The sequence below is a fragment of the Phyllobates terribilis genome, unplaced genomic scaffold (genome assembly GCF_046119375.1).
Source record: "Phyllobates terribilis strain yellow unplaced genomic scaffold, ASM4611937v1 Scaffold_5__5_contigs__length_657084704, whole genome shotgun sequence".
Taxonomy (NCBI): Eukaryota; Metazoa; Chordata; class Amphibia; order Anura; family Dendrobatidae; genus Phyllobates; species Phyllobates terribilis.
The window spans coordinates 151663605-151679948 of NW_027362765.1; the positions used below are offsets into that span (position 1 = coordinate 151663605).

General features: G+C 40.5%; 1 protein-coding gene across 1 annotated transcript in view; it reads left to right on the forward strand.

Moving 5' to 3' along the window:
• Positions 1-11865, forward strand: part of MEIOC (meiosis specific with coiled-coil domain) — a 68385-nt gene extending 56520 nt beyond the window's left edge. The window contains exons 6-7 of the mRNA XM_073681556.1: positions 11402-11585; positions 11684-11865. Of these exons, the coding sequence (XP_073537657.1) occupies positions 11402-11585; positions 11684-11865 (366 nt within the window). The remainder of the gene's footprint in view (positions 1-11401; positions 11586-11683) is intronic.
• Positions 11866-16344: the final 4479 nt, after the last annotated feature.

A 16344-nucleotide genomic window follows, 5' to 3' on the forward strand; every position in this document is an offset into this window, starting at 1 on the left:
TTTCTCCCCCTTTGTTTGTCTCCCTTGTTGTCTTTAGTTTATCGTGGGGACTGACCAGTGCTCATCCCCTCCCCCTCTTTATTCAGGGCCTAGCTCTAGGGATATACAGGGCGTAGGTTTCCTGCTCGGCGATTGGTGTGGAACCAATATAGGGACTGTAGGGGAGGCAAGGTGTTATTAGATCTGCCTAGGGGTCTCCACTCCCCCTTTCCCTCATGTCTAGGCTCCCTCCCCTTTCCCACACTGGGCGTGACTGCTTCATTAGCAGAGCCCCTGAGGTGTGAGAACAGCAGAACTCCCCCCAGGTGACCCCATATTGGAAACTTCACTGCCTAAGGAATTCATCTAGGGGTGTAGTGAGTATTTTGAACCCATAGGTGCCTCACATAATTTTATAACATTGAGATGTGGAAATATGAAATTTTTGTGGAAAAAATGAAATTTTTGTATTTGCTGCAAACATGTCAGGTACACAAGGGTTAATAGGTGAAACTGGACACCATAATTTATTGCGCAATTTCTCCCGAACGTGGTAATGCCCCATATGTTGTCAGAAAGTAATGTTAGGCCACACGTCAGGGCTGAGAAAGAAGGAGCACTATTTGACTTTTGGAGCACAGATTTTGCTAGAATAGTTTGTGGGCAACATTTGCAGAGCCCCAAAGGTGCCAGAACTGCAGAAACCCCCCAAAAGTTACACGATTATAGAAATTGCACCTCTCAATTAATTAATCTATGGCTGCACTGACTATTTTGTAACATCAACGCCAGGCTTTTTTTCTGGAAAATTGCAAATATGCCAGTTTCGTGCCCCCATACATTGTTCCCAGCTTGTGCTTTTGGAGACACGCACCCCGTAAATTGTTAAGTGCGCACTCCCCACAACAATAATGTCAAACATGTGGCCGCTTACTGTGGTTTAGGCACACTGTGGCTCAGAAGGAGGGGGGGGATTTGGGAGCACAAAATTCACTGGATTTTATTTGAGGGGCGAGAGCCATGCTGCTTTTCTAGAATCTTTGTTCTACCAGTAACGTGGGATACCTATAGTTCCAGTGACAGACAACAGACCTGAGTTAAGGCTGGTTTTGTGCGGGATAAGTTAAGCTAATTATTGGTTACATTTTGTCGTATATAATCTTTTTCGATTGCTTTTAGTATAAAGCTGGGATCACATTCTTGTGTTCTACGCTGAGCAATTACATTTGGGTTTCCGTGTAAATCCCACAAAAATGCGATTCAGACGAAAACCCCAACGGAACTACCCACCAGAATGAGGCAGTTGGAGACACTTTGGCCTCCGTTTGGCAACTGATCCGGTGGTGTTCATCTTTTTAGGCATGCACAAATCTGTGGTCGCACACACTTGTGCAATAAAAGGACGCCTAAAATAATGGGACACCGCCGGCACAGAGACCAGTCCAACGTGACTCCATCTGCCTCATAAGTGGTTCCATTGGGAATTTTGTCTGAATCGTGTTTTTTGAGAATTTACATGGAAACCCCTATGTAAGCGCAGAGCGCAGGATAAGTGTGGGCCGAGCTTTATTACGATTTTTGGAAGGTAGCATGAACAAATAGACAGCAGTACGAAAATAGTTCTTATTTTTATTTTTGCACCGTTTTCCCTGCGGTACAAGTGATAAGGCAGAGTTATTCTTCGGGTCGGTGGGATTACAGCTATACCAGATTTATATAGGGTTTTTTTTAGGTATTGCTGCTATCATGCGGTGAAAATGCTTTTTTATAAAAAGTTTTTTTTTTTTTCCGTCTGAATATTCTGAGAGCTGTAACTTTTTTATTTTTTGGCGAACAGAGCTGTGTGATGGCTTATTTTTTACATGACGAGTTGCAGATTTTTTTGGTACCATTTTGGGGCACATAGTAATTTTTATTCGCTTTTTAGACTATGGCAGCATGTTGAGCATTTGATTGCAGAAATTTCTGCATCTCTTTGCAGAAAAACGCTGCGGAAAAACCGTACGTTTTTGCATGCATTTTTTAAATTGTTTTTGTACAGCAATGAATGCTTTTTGGGGCTAAATAAAGATATTTGAAAAAAGAAACGTGTTACATCGCTTTAACCCTTGTATTACTGTCGGACCTGGGGTGAGTATATTGTGTTAATTTAAAAGATTAAAGATTGTGTGTTTTATTTCAAATAAAGTGTTTTATTCTTGGTGTGTGTGTTTATTTAACTCTTTACTTACCGGTTTAGTAATGAGGGTGTCTGGCTGACACCTGTTCATTACTAAACCTAGGGTTTGGTGGCAGTGACAGCTGCTGACACCAACCCCTAATCCCATTCAAATATGAAGTGCCATTTCTGGGGCAGCTGAAGGCTGGTATTTTTTGCTTAGCAAGGTGCCATTAGGCCAACATGTTCCCTGGCTATTAATAACAGCTCACAGCTTAGGGTGCGTCCCCACGATCAGGAAACAGCAGCGCTTTGGACACAGTGTATTTTTGCTGCTTTCAAAATGCTGCATTTTAATGCCGCACTTGTTTTGTCAGTACATGCAGATCCACCGCATGTAATGACATTTAAGTCGGTCAAAATCTGCAGCGGAGACTAGTGTCTCCACTACTGAAATTGACATGCTGCGGGTGAGTTTACGCAGCGGCAAAAACAAGCACAGTGGGCATGGGATTTCTTATAAAAGAAATAAAATTAAGAATTAAATAAAAAAAATATTGTGGGCTCCCGCGTCATTTTTATAACCAGCAGAGGGAAAGCCGACCACTGTGGGCTGTTATTACTAGCCAGGGAAGGGACCATTAGCCAAAAATGTTCCCTGGCTATTAATAACATCCCACAGCTGTTTGCTTAGATCATACTGGCTAGATTACAGGGTGATCCCTGAAAAATTTGCTGTAGGGGCCCCTTAGAAAATCTAACCAGCAAAGGCTAAACAGCTGTTGGCTGATATTAGTAGCCAGGGAAGGGGCCATGGATCCTGGCCCTCTATCCAGGCTAATAATATCAGCCCTCAGCGGCCTCAAAAATGGCGCATCAAATCTGGCGCTTAGCCTTGCTCTTTCCACTTGCCCTGATGCGGTGGCAAGTGGGTTAATAGGGTTGGGGTTCATGTCAGCCTTGTATTGGCAGCTGACATGAAGCCCGGGTTAGTAATGGAGGGCTTATATAAGACGCCCCCATTACTAACCCCATAGGAAAGGTTTTTAAATAAACACTGCCTGAAAAAAAATCCTTTATTTGAAATAAAAGTGTACATTGTTTTAATCATTTATTTAAAAATAATAAGCACAGTATACTTACCTAATAACTTAAAGCCATTGTCCCCTGTAAAAACAGAAAATAAAAAGCAACCTTATACTCACCTAACGCCCAATCTATTTGAAGACATTGTCATCTGTGAAAAACAACCATATTCCTCACCTGTCCGACGTGATGACATAATCCAGTGTCCCACGATGATGTCTCTTCTAGAGCAGTCACATTAGCAGTCACTGAGGTGACTGCTCTACAAGACAGCAGGCTGACACAGAAGTGTAATTGCTCCCGCAGTGTATAGCACTGAGCTGCAGTGAGAAAGGTCACACCAGTTCATCAGTTGATAAGCCCCGGCGACCTCACTTACAGCACCACCTCTGAATCAGAATTTTCTCGCACAGCGGCGTTGCCATAAGTGAGATCTTCAGAGCTCATAAGCTGATGAACAGGTGTGACCTCTCTCACGGCAGCTCAGCGCCATACACTACAGGAGCGATTGTGCATCGCTGGCTGCCAGATACAGAAATCAGAAATGATCCGATGCTCGTGGGACACTTATGGATTACCTGGTTTATGGCGGACAGTGAGCGATATGGTGGTTTATTATTTTTCATTTTTTTTACAGGTGACTTGGGCATCAAGGATTGAGGGTTAAGGTGAGTATATGTTTTTTTGTTTGTTTTTTACAGGTGATATGGGCATCGGGGATTTGGTGTTAGGTGATTATAATGTTTTTTTTTTTCCATTTTTATTTATATATTTCAACTTTATTTTTTTTTATTTACGGTCAGCACAGGTGCAGGCTGATGAGAGACTACTTCTCCCATCAGCAGCGCCTTCTTTTGCTACTATAAGTGACAGCAGCCATAGGCTGATGGGAGGAGTAGTTCTTTCGTGCGTTTTTGACCCATTGACTTCAATTGAGTCAGAAAAATAAGCAGAAAATCCGTAAACATTTTTATATCTGCATTTTTGCTGCGAATTTGACTGACTCAATTGAAGTCAATGGGTGAAAAACGCACAAAGAATTGACATGCTGCAGATTTAAACGCACAGCAAATCCTGAAAGGAAAATTCCTGATCACGTGCAAAGCACTTCAGGATTCTCATTAACTGTGCTGGCATTCCCTAGCGTTTTTGGGCCAATTCTGCTCAGAAAATATGCACTGTGTGCACACAGCCTTATTCAGATTTTTGAGACACGGAATGAACAAAAAACAGCAATTTAGTTATTGTTTTTATTTTTTTGTGCTGTTCACCGTGCGGTAAAAGTGATAAGACCGAATTGCTCGTTGGGTTAGTACAATTACAGCGATACCAGATTTATATAGTTTTTATATGCTTTACTATTTTTACAGACTAAAAACAATATTTTACAAAAATGAATTTGTTTTTGCATCGCCGTATTCTGAGAGCTGTAACTTTTTTTTTTTTTTGCTGAACGAGCCATATTAGGGCTTGTTTTTTGTGGGATGGTTTAGCGTTTTCATTCATACAATTTTTTTTTTTACATACGACTTTTTGATCACTTTTTATTCACTTTTTTGTGAGTCAGTATGATGAAAAAGCAACATTTTTGTCTTGTTTTTTATTTTATTCTTTACGGTGTTCGCCATACAGAATAAATAACGTGCCAATTTCATAGAGCGGGTCATTCCGGACACGGCGATGCTAATTATGTGTACTTTTTTTAAGTTTTGTTTTATCACAAACGCTTCGTATTGTGTAGCGAAACAAATTTTTGTGAGTTATGTGCGCATTTTTGTGTGTTTTTTTACTTTTTTACATATTTTATTTTACTTATTTTCACTTTTTCACTTAGTCCCACTGTGGGACATGTATAATTTTCACTTTGATTTCTGGTCTCATACACTGTCAGTGTCCCACAGGCCACCATACCCTCGGATCATCACATGACCTCAAGGTACCATGGTTACCATCAGGACCCGCGAATCTCATCACAGGTGTCCTATGGTTACTAAGGGGGTCTTGAGACCCCCGTGTAACCACCTAAATACAGCTGTCATGATTGACAGCAGTATTTAAGGGGTTAATTGACCCAGATCTGCTTCAAAACCGGCAAGGGACAATAATACTGCAGGATCTCAGCTGTCATATACAGCTGACACCAGCCGGCAATTCGGCCGCGGGGCAGCAGTATACTGTTATTCCCCAGCGCCAATAAAAAGCGGCGCTGAGCAATAAGTACCCTTAACGACCGCCACTAAAAGGCGCATCGGCGGTCGTTAAGGGGTTAATGGGAACCGTGTAAATGTTTTGGAGTGGCTTAGTCAAACCCCACTCTAATCCAATTGAAAATCTATGGTCAGACTTGAAGATTGCTGTTCACCAGAGGATTTATCTAGCTTTAACCACTTCGTGCCAGAGCCTGTTTTTGCCTTCGTGACTAGGCCATTTTTTTCAATTCTGACCACTGTCACTTTATGAAGTAATTACTCTGGAACCCTTTAACGGATTCCCCTGATTCTGAGACTGTTTTTTCCGTGACATATTGTGCTTCATGATAGTGGTAAAATTTCTTCGATATCACTTGCGTTTATTTGTGAAAAAATCGGAAATTTGGCGAAAATTTAGCAATTTTCAAACTTTGAATTTTCATGTCCTTAAATCAGAGAGATATGTCACACAAAATAGTTAATAAATAACATTTCCCACATGTCTACTTTACATCAGCACAATTTTGGAACCAAAATTTTTTTTTGTTAGGTAGCTATAAGGGTTAAAAGTTGACCAGCGATTTCTCATTTTTCCTACAAAATTTACAAAAACATTTTTTTAGGGACCACATCTTATTTGAAGTCACTTTGAGAGGTCTTTATGACAGAAAATACCCAAAAGTGACACCATTCTAAAAACTGCACCCCTCAAGGTGCTCAAAACCACATTCAAGAAGTTTATTAACCCTTCAGGTGTTTCACGGAATTTTTGGAATGTGGAAGAAAACCATGAACATTTAACTTTTTTTCACAAAAATGTTACTTTAGACCCAATTTTTTTATTTTCACAAGGGTAACAGGAAAAAATGGAATACACAATTTATAGTGCAATTTCTCATGAGTGCGCTGATACCCCATATGTGAGGGAAAACCACTGTTTTTTTCCCACAAAACCGTTTTTCATCCCTTAATTTTGCATTATCATAAGGGTAATAGGATAAATTGCACCATGAAATTTGTTGTGCAATTTCTCCTGAACACGCTGATACCCCATATGTGGAGGAAAACCACTGTTTGGGCGCACGGCAGGGTTTGGAAGGGAAGGAGCGCCATTTGACTTTTTGAATGTAAAATTTGTTTGAATAATTAGCAGACGCCATGTTGCATTTGGGGAGCTCCTGATGTGCCTAAACAGTGGAAACCCCCCACAAGTGACACCATTTTGGAAACTAGACCCCTTAGGGAACTTATCTAGATGTGTGGTGAGCACCTTGCACCCCCAGGTACTTCACAAAAGTTTATAATATTGAGCCGTAAAAATAAAATTTTCACATTTTTCCCGCAAAAACGTTTTTCATCCCTTAATTTTGCATTATCATAAGGGTAACAGGAGAAATTGCACCATGAAATTTGCTGTGCAATTTCTCCTGAGTATACCTATACCCCATATGTGGGGGAAAACTACTATTTGGGTACACTGCAGGGTTCGGAAGGGAAGGAGCGCCATTTGACTTTTTGAATGTAAAATTTGTTTGAATAATTAGCGGATACCATGTCGCATTTGGGGAGCCCCTAATGTGCCTAAACAGTGGATATCCCCCACAAGTGACACCATTTTGGAAACTAGACCCCTTAGGGAACTTATCTAGATGTGTGGTGAGCACCTTGCACCCCCAGGTGCTTCACAGAAGTTTATAATATTGAGCCGTAAAAATAAAATTTTCAAATTTTTCCCACAAAAAATGTTTTTCATCCCCTAATTTTGCATTATCATAAGGATAACAGGAGAAATTGCACCATGAAATTTGTTGTACAATTTCTCCTGAGTACGCCGATACCCCATATGTGGGGGAAAACCACTGCTTTGGTGTACGGCAGAGTTCGGAAGAGAAAGGAGCACTATGTTGGCTGGGATAGGTTGCAGACACCATGTCACATTTGAAGAGTCGCTGACATGCCGAAACAGCAGAAACCCCCACAAGTGACCCCATTTTGTAAACTACACCTCTCAAGGAATTCATCTAGGGAAGTAGTGAGTATTTTTTAATTTTTAAATTTATACCATTGGGCAGTGAAGAAAACATAATTATATTTTTACCACAAAAAAAAGGTTTTACCCTCAGATTTTACATTTCACACAGGGCAATGGGTAAAAATGGTGCCGAGATGTGTCACACAATTTCTTCTAAAAGTGTCAATACCCCATATGTGGCTGTATCGTACCACTTAGCCATACGGCGAGATCTGGGAGGGACGGAGGGCTATTTGACAATGGGAGAACAAATTATTGTAGAATAGGCATTTGGATTTGGGAGCACAACATTTTCTTAATTTCTTTTGGGGGGCAAGGGCCATTTCGCTTTTCCAGAGCCTTTCTGCTACCAGTAACTTGGAAGTCCCTTATATTTTTAACAGATGATGGACCTGAGTGGGGACTAGCTTTTTTTGAGGACTGAGTTGAAGCTTTTATTGGGAACATTTTACGTAACATTTATCCGGCGCTCTAGGCTGAGCACTTACATCGGGGTTTCCATCTAAATTTCCAAGTGATGTAATTCAGATGAAACCCCTGCGGGATCCATTCACTGTAATGAGGCAGCAGAGTTACTCTGGACTCCGTCTGGCCTCTGTTTAGCGGTGTCCTTTTTTTCAGAAGTGCACAAAACTGTGGCCAACCGCACTTTTATGCACGCCTAAAAAAACTGACACCGTGGGATCACAGGCCAGACGGCATCCACAGTGGCCTATATCTGCCTCATTTCAGGGAATCTTCCGTCATGGGTTCCGTCTGAATCACGTATTTCAGAGATTTACACAGAAACTCTGGTGTAAGTGCTCAGCGCAGAGCACAGGATAAATGTGAGCAGAGCCTTACTGCGATCTTTGGAAGACATAATAAACAAATCAGTAGCAGGTGAAGAATTGGTTTTATTTATTTTTTACGCCGTTCCTCGTGCGGTATAAGTGATGAGATTACTTTATTCTTCGGGTCGGTGCGATTACAGAGATACCAGATTTATATCGGGTTTTTATGACTGACAGCTGTCACACACTAAGAGACGCTTTTTTTTTTTGCAAAATCTAGTTTTTGCATCGCCATATTTTGAGAGCTATAATTTTTCCATATTTCGGCCGACAGAGTCATGTGACGGCTTGTTTTTTGCGGGACGAGTTGACATTTTTATTGGTACCATTTTTGGGTACGTGACTTTTTTGATCGCTTTCTATTCCATTTTTTGGGAGGTAAAATTAACTAAAACCAACAATTCAGGAATTGTTTTTTGAGGGTTTTTTTTATGCCGTTCTGTGTGTGGTAAAAGTGATAAGCAGCATTATTCTTCGGGTCAGTACGTTTACAGCGATACTACTCTTACTGTATATTTTTTTATGTTTTGGCGCTTTTACACAATAAAACAATTTTATAGAAAAAATATTTTTTTTGCATAGCTTTATTCTGAGAGCTATAACTTTTTTATTTTTCGGCTGATGGAGCTGTATGGAGGCTTTATTTTTGCGGAACAAGATGACGTTTTCAGCGGTACCATTTTTATTTCCATTTTGCTTTTTGATCGCATTTTTTTCCACTTTTTGTTTGGCGATATGATGAAAAAGCATAGTTTTTTGCTCCGTTTTTTATTTATTTTTATTATGGTGTGCACAGAAGGAGTTAATTAGTGTGACAGTTTTATAGATCGGGTTGTTTCGGACGCGGCGATTCCAAATATGTGTACTTTTTTTCTTTCTGCATAAATATACGGATTTATTGGTTTAATATTTTATTTATTTATTTTTATTTATTTTGTGATTTTTTTTTTTAACAGTTTGAAAACATTTTTTAGACTCTTTTTTTACATTTTTACTTAGTCCCTGTATGGGACATTAATTTTTATTTTTCTAATCACTGTTCTCATGCAATGCAATAGACATGTATTGCATTGCATGAGAACTCTGCTGACAGTTTTACACTGTCTGTCTCCTGCTAGACTTCAGCTGCAGGCTGAGCCTAGCAGGACACCATATATGGCAGATCCGGAGGCGGTCATGTGACCTCCGGCTGCCATAACAACGGCAGGTCCTGGAAGACATCAGGGGGCCGTCGGAGAGGTAAGTGGACGACCCCCTCTCCTCTCACTATCTTCTAAATGCCGCGATCACTGTAGATCGCGGCATATAGAAGATAGCAAAGGGTTAACATCATTGGGACCTGATCCAATCAGGTCCCGATGATGTCCCCTGTCATAGCTGTCGCTCTGAACCGCAGCACTTGCGGGTTTATGTACAGTGGGTTGTCTGGAAGCGGTTAAGGAGCTGGAGCAGTTTTGCCTTGAGGAATGGGCAAAAATCCCAGTGGCAAGTTGTGGAAAGTTCATAGAGACTTATCCAAAGTGACTTGCAGCTGTAATTGCCGCAAAAGGAGGCTCTACAAAGTACTGACTTTAGGGAGGTGAATAGTTCTGCACACTGAAGTTTTCAGTTATTTTGTCCTATTTGTTGTTTGCTTCACAATAAAAAGAAAACCAAATGTTCACAGGTGTAGACATGTTCTTTACATGAACTGATGCAAACCCTAAAAATAAACTGTGACATTCCAGGTTGTGAGGTAGCAAAACACAAAAAAATGACAATGGTAGTGAATACTTTCGCATGCCACTATAAAGGGTTAATAAACGTATTGAATGTGGTTTTGTGCATATTGAGAGGTGCAGTTTCTAAAATGGTGTCACTTTTGGGTGTTTTCTGACATATAGGCGCCTCAAAGTCACTTCAAACGTGATGTAGTCCCTAAAAAAAAATAAAAAATTTGTTGGAAAAATTAGAAATTGCTGATAAGCTTTTAACCCTTCTAACTTCCGAACAAAAAAAAATATGTTTAAAAAAAGATGCTGATGTAAAGTAGACATGTGGGAAATGTTATTTATATATGATTTCGCACAGCATGACTAACTGGTTTAAGGATTTAAAAATTAAAAGTTTGAAAATTGCTAAATTTTGAAAATTTTCACCACAATTCTGATATTTTCACAGATAAAGGCAAAAAATTTTGTCCTAAATTTACTACCAACATAAAGTACAATATGTTGCGAAAAAACAGTGTCAGAATCACTGGGATACGTTGAAGCATTCCAGAGTTTTAACACATAAAGTGACACTCTCAGAATTGTAAAATTTGGCCTGGTCAGGGAGATGAAAACAGGCTTCGGGGTGAAAGGGTTAAATGCCGCCATTAGAGATTGCTAAGCTCGGCTTGCTGCTGTTAGTGGCAGAAACTTGCTTTGTAAGGCAGTCATCATCTGACAGGTATGATGCAGGCTGAACTTTTGAGCCAGCATCATAAACTGGGACCTAACATAGGACGAACCAGTATGTCAAAAGCGGTAAAATTGAAACAATTGGTTGTGCAGTATTGCATTGGAAAATGGTTAAACATATATAAGTATGCTCTAAAGTTGGTCATACACTTTTATATGTTTGTTGTTGGAGCCTGAAGATTTCATTATCAGTAGGGGGGAGCGGCACCCTCACTGATCAGCTGTTACAAGCATCGGTGGCAGCTGGATGTAAATACTTTGAATGGAGTTGCACTGTGCACTTCCATTCAATGTGGATCGGCCAGGTACTGCACATCCGTGGATCTGCGGTACCCGGCCGCGATCACTATATAGTTGACAGAGTTGTACTGTTCAGCTCCACAACTGCAAACATCCTCGGCACCCAGAACATCTGAACAGTGGGGATGCCGGTGTCCCACCTACCCATCTGATATTGACAACCTATCCATGGGGTATGCCATGAATATAAAAGTTGTCGAGCAACTCAAAGTATAGGGGAACAGTCCAAACGTTCCTTGATGTATAGGGGTCATTGTTCCTTTCTATGCAAGAGATGTCTTTCCTCATTTCTAGGCCTTGTTTCTAAAAGCTCTGAAGATTAAACATGCTTTGTGCTTGCATGCTTTAGTTCTGATATTGCAATATCTGTGTTCTACAAGGTGATAATTCTTCTGGGTAAAATGGAGCGCATTAGGAGCTCGCCCCTTCATGCCAACATCTCCACTGCGCTGGACCGTTACTTAGTGGCAATTAACAATGTTCGTACCCAACGCAAGAATGAGATTATGAATACATCAAATGATCACCAGAAGCATGGGAGACCTCGCCAGAATGACAGCAGAGGTAAAAAAAAAAAAAAAAAAACAGTGGAAAAGAACTTTATACCCAATAATCACATATCTAAACTGCAGAAATGTAATGGGTCTCTTCTCTCAAAACAGATGTCTTGATCCTCGCTTCTTCAGTTGGAGAAATGGCTGTAGCAACACATAAGACCCGAACAGTGTTGTGGTGTGCCTTGCAGATGACTTTGCCCAAGTCACCACCTGCACAAAGTACTGCTGAAGTGGAGCAGATATTGCAGCCTGTTGGGGAGTCGCACGATCAGAATTGTATATTTTAATTTAGCAACAGAGCTTGCCCTGATAAAACGTAAGGTTGGATTTTTGCCTTGACTCCTGGTGTTTCCCCTTTCCCACTGGTGTTGTTTAAACTCTTATCACATCATATTTTTTCCTCTTAATTCGGCATATCTTGTAATTCTGATATAAATGCTGAACATATGGCAATAGTGTATGCAGTTTTATGCCATAGAGTGGATGTTTCCCATTCACTGCCATTTTTAAGAAAACCAAACACATCTGAATGGAAAAATAATTCATTTTACACTTTTTCATGAGTAGCAAAACCATTTTGCCAAGGTATTAAGTCTAAATGTATACTAATATTACAGGACAATAATTTGGCATTTGTGCCTTATAGACACATTAATCTGACAGCATATCCTAGTATTTACACAGAATGTAGGAGAAATAACGAGATGTGATAATAGCTTTACTGTGTCCACCATCTTTCATTACGTCCTCTGACCTGGATATACCATGCACGGACCGTCTGTTGTCCTCAGTCCTCCCCAAATGGCAATGGAAGAGGCCACCAGTAGCAATAGTTCTAGGAAAAAAGAGTCACCAGGAGATGAGGAAGCACCAGGAGTATTGCCAGAACTGGTAGTCTGTTCCTTTTATGTTATGTTAGTTTACCAAGATGGACCAAAACCACTTGTTAGTTTATTTCTCGTTTTAGTAATAGGAGGGGGGATTAAGTACATTAAAACATAACTACTCTGAAGTACTAATGTAAATGAGGTTAGCCCCAATTGTTAATAGAGCAACTACAACAATTCAGCTATATTAAGAAATCTAGGTAGCCAAGCTCCGTGGTTACTCATCTTTTAGTTAAATTCTGCCATGAAATTTGGAAAAAAAAGTACAACTGTACAAACAATGAAGGCCCTAACATTTTTAGTGTTTTTTAAGATGCAGAAAATTTTCCATTTGGTTCCTTAACTTGAAGACCTGCTCTGCTTCAGGCAAGCTATCACAGCAGATATTACTGCCTTCACATAGCCAAAATACATGGGCCTCACATACTTCCCTAACTTGTACTGGAGGCTGGAATGTGTATGATTGCAGTGGTGAACTGCCACATGCCTGCATTAATTGTTGACATGAAAACGTTCATGTTTCTCAGATGAGCCATGACCGGAAGTTTAGTTGCCTGTATACATGAAAACAGGCACAAACATTGCAATCTGTCATTCAGTTACAGATGTATTTAAAGGATCAGAGTATTTATTTCTTCACATTCATGAGACTTGTTAAATTAGAAATCTTCTAATCCCATTTTAGATTACTGATTATGCAAAACAAGAACGATGATTCTGCAAACCATGCTTCTATATGGTATGCAATGAATAGTCTTCTATTATTGCAGTCCATGCAGAATTGCATTTTATCAGTTTTTAATTACAGAATAATCAGTTCTACCATATAATCTTTACTTGGTAAGGAGAAACGATGACTTATAACTTGGTGTGGCTTAACAAAAGAGTGCCTCTAAATTCAAGAGGTTGTCCACTACTATAGAGAATACCCCGTCGATTTAAAAGGTGAAAATAAGATTTTTTTTCTAAGAACCTTGCACTGTCATTCTTGCCTGTGAACGGTGCTATTGCTGACCACTCACCAGGCATCAAGTGACCTGGTTGGAGCCGGCTCTGGTATCCGCTAATATCCACGTCAATTTTCGGCTTCAGCAGGCCGTGACCCAGTGATGCGCACCCGCCTGTCACAGCCCAGCATCCACCGTGCGCTTTCCCAATGAATGCAGAGAAGAGGGAAAGCACGTGCTGGATGCTGGGCTGTGATGAGCGTTGAAACTCCACCCAAAGCCCATCAATCAGGGGGAGCGCATCACTGAGTCACGCCTGGCTGCAGCTGGAACTTGACGTGACAGCGGATGTCAGAGCCGGCTGCCAGAGTCAGCAATAGCGCCGCTCAGAGGCAAGAATGACAGTGCAAGGTACTTACAAAAAATCTTCTTTCCACTTTTTAAATCGACAGGAGCATTCTCTATAGTAGTGGACAACCTCTTTAACCAGACACTTCTGATACTTAGATTGACTTAATAAAATGGTCTCGTTCTTCTCAAGACCAAGTTCACAGTTAGCAGTGCTGTATTACGCCTCATCACTACTGCTTTACCGACACCATGTATTGGTGCAGTGGTTGTTGTACTACATGTTCTAAAAAATGTGGTCCCATTTACTTACTAATAACATCTTTCTACTAAGATGCTTCTGGGGCCTGAAGCACTAAGACCACCAACTGTGAACTAATCTTTAGCCGAAACTGCGCAACATCAGGACGAGGCTGGAGTTGATGAATACAAAATGCCGGTTACACTCCAACATTATAGTCATCAACTGTAAGATCATGGCAAGCTGCCAATGCACCATGTTACCTGCACCAACCTGACTAGCACCGAACATTTATGACGTCTGAAAACTGGCAGCTCCTCTAAAAATTTTATTTAAGAATTTAGAAAGTTTCCATGACTTTTCTTGCGTTTAATACAGTTGCTAGACTTGTGGCTTCAGGAAATTTTGCTAGTAGGGCTTCCCTGTAATGCTATACACATTTCTGTTGTGTGCATACACAATGTTTGGTGTGAACAAGATGTTCAGATTATAAAGTTACATTCACACATCTGTGTGACATGACCGAGAGCTGTCCAATATTCTTTTTTTTTTTAAAGGAAAAATTGATGTACTCACACATCCATTAAAATCACAAATCAGAGAGTGAGATTAGTGTGACTCGGAGCATGTCCGATTTTGCAGCTCAAACTTGGATATTAAAGTGTATGGGATACGCAAGATACAGATGCAAGTCAGAAGCCATCCGATTTTCTTCCATTTCTCAAGGCTCTATTGCTTTGTGATAAATTTGACCTTTTAGGGGCCTTTTCATTTGCTTGGAAGGCAGCACACATCTTCGGTGAAAAATACAGAAGCAACTAGGATGACAAATAAATCCATGTCTCTTAGATGTTGGTATCACACTGATGTGTGAATTAAGCCTAATGCAAATTTAATCTGGTATCTTGTTTTCTGAACTGGGTACAGCATTGATAAAAATAAGTTCTACTAACGGTGCATTTACACTGCATTCAGCCACCCGTTCGGTGGCCCCATCGGTACTTACGTCTGAACTCCCAGCAAAACGGGAATCGCACGTGTGCGCCGTCAGAGTGCACGTACGCTTACTGGAGGAGGACACTCAGACGTAGTAGACTGTGTCTGAGAGTCCGCCTCCAGTAGGCGTACACACCTGACAGAGCGTGTATGCTCTGCCGATACCATTATAGTCTATGGCCTTGTTGGCGCATACGCCCGAATCTCGTTTTTCAGGGAGTATGGATTTAAGCCCTGACTGGACCAAAGAACGGGTGCCTGAACACAAATGTGAAAGGGCCCTTAGAGAAGAGTTTTACAGCCATATAACTTGGATGAGGATCACAATGCTGAAACTGGCTGTTGACGTTCCCTACCCAAGTGAGACAGCTGCATAAAAATGCATGCTTGGGGCGGGAGTGCGATCCTCATCTGAGATCTGAGGCCTGTCTGACTATTCTCAAATACGGAATTTAGGAAGTATGGTGGCTATTATAAATGAAGCTCTGTATCTCTAACTTGATTTGATTATAGTTTTCTAAATAAGAGTTTGTAATGAATTTGTTTCACTGTTCAGATATACTCTGGTTTTGATGGATCAATGTAAAAACAAGTTATGTTGTAGAGAAGTGCATCAAGGGTTATTGTGTGTACAGTTTAAGGTATGTTTAATCTGCTAAAAAGAAATAAAAATTCAATAATTAATGGGAATGTAGCAGGTCCTCTTTACTTTTAAAGAAAGGGCTGTCATGCAAAAACTGCAGATTACTGGTTGACATGAAATTGAAAGGATCTTTTACGCAAGCCACTAATCTGCAAACGTGTTTGTATGTATGTGTAAAATAAGTTTTGGCAGCACATTGCCCTGTAAACAGGTGATGCGCTGCTGATAGGATCTTTGTCATCATACACTGTCAATGTTATTAGCAGCTGTTCTGCCCCATCGCTACTAGTCAGCCTGAATAAACAGGCGCTGAACAATTTGAATATAGTCAATCAGCAGTCGTTACTGGATTGATATCAGTTAGTGGAAATGGGCTATAAAAGGAAACAAAAAAGGAAAGTGCCTTATAATTATATCCTTGTATATAGAGGCATGAATTGATAAAACAAAACAAGCACTTTATACAGGGTTTTCAAGCAGCCCAGGTATATGAGCTATGTCTTGGCATCTAAAGTTTGAGGTGCATTTAGACTGCTCGTTCCCTGTGTATTCGTCACGCTGTGACGGATAATACACAATAAAAGGGCCAATTACCAAGCACCAATTGACCTACATATAGTCAAATCGGCACTTGTGGCAGTCCGAAATCAGCCTTTTTAAAAGGACCTTTTACTTTATCTGATACTGCCTATTTTAACATGACT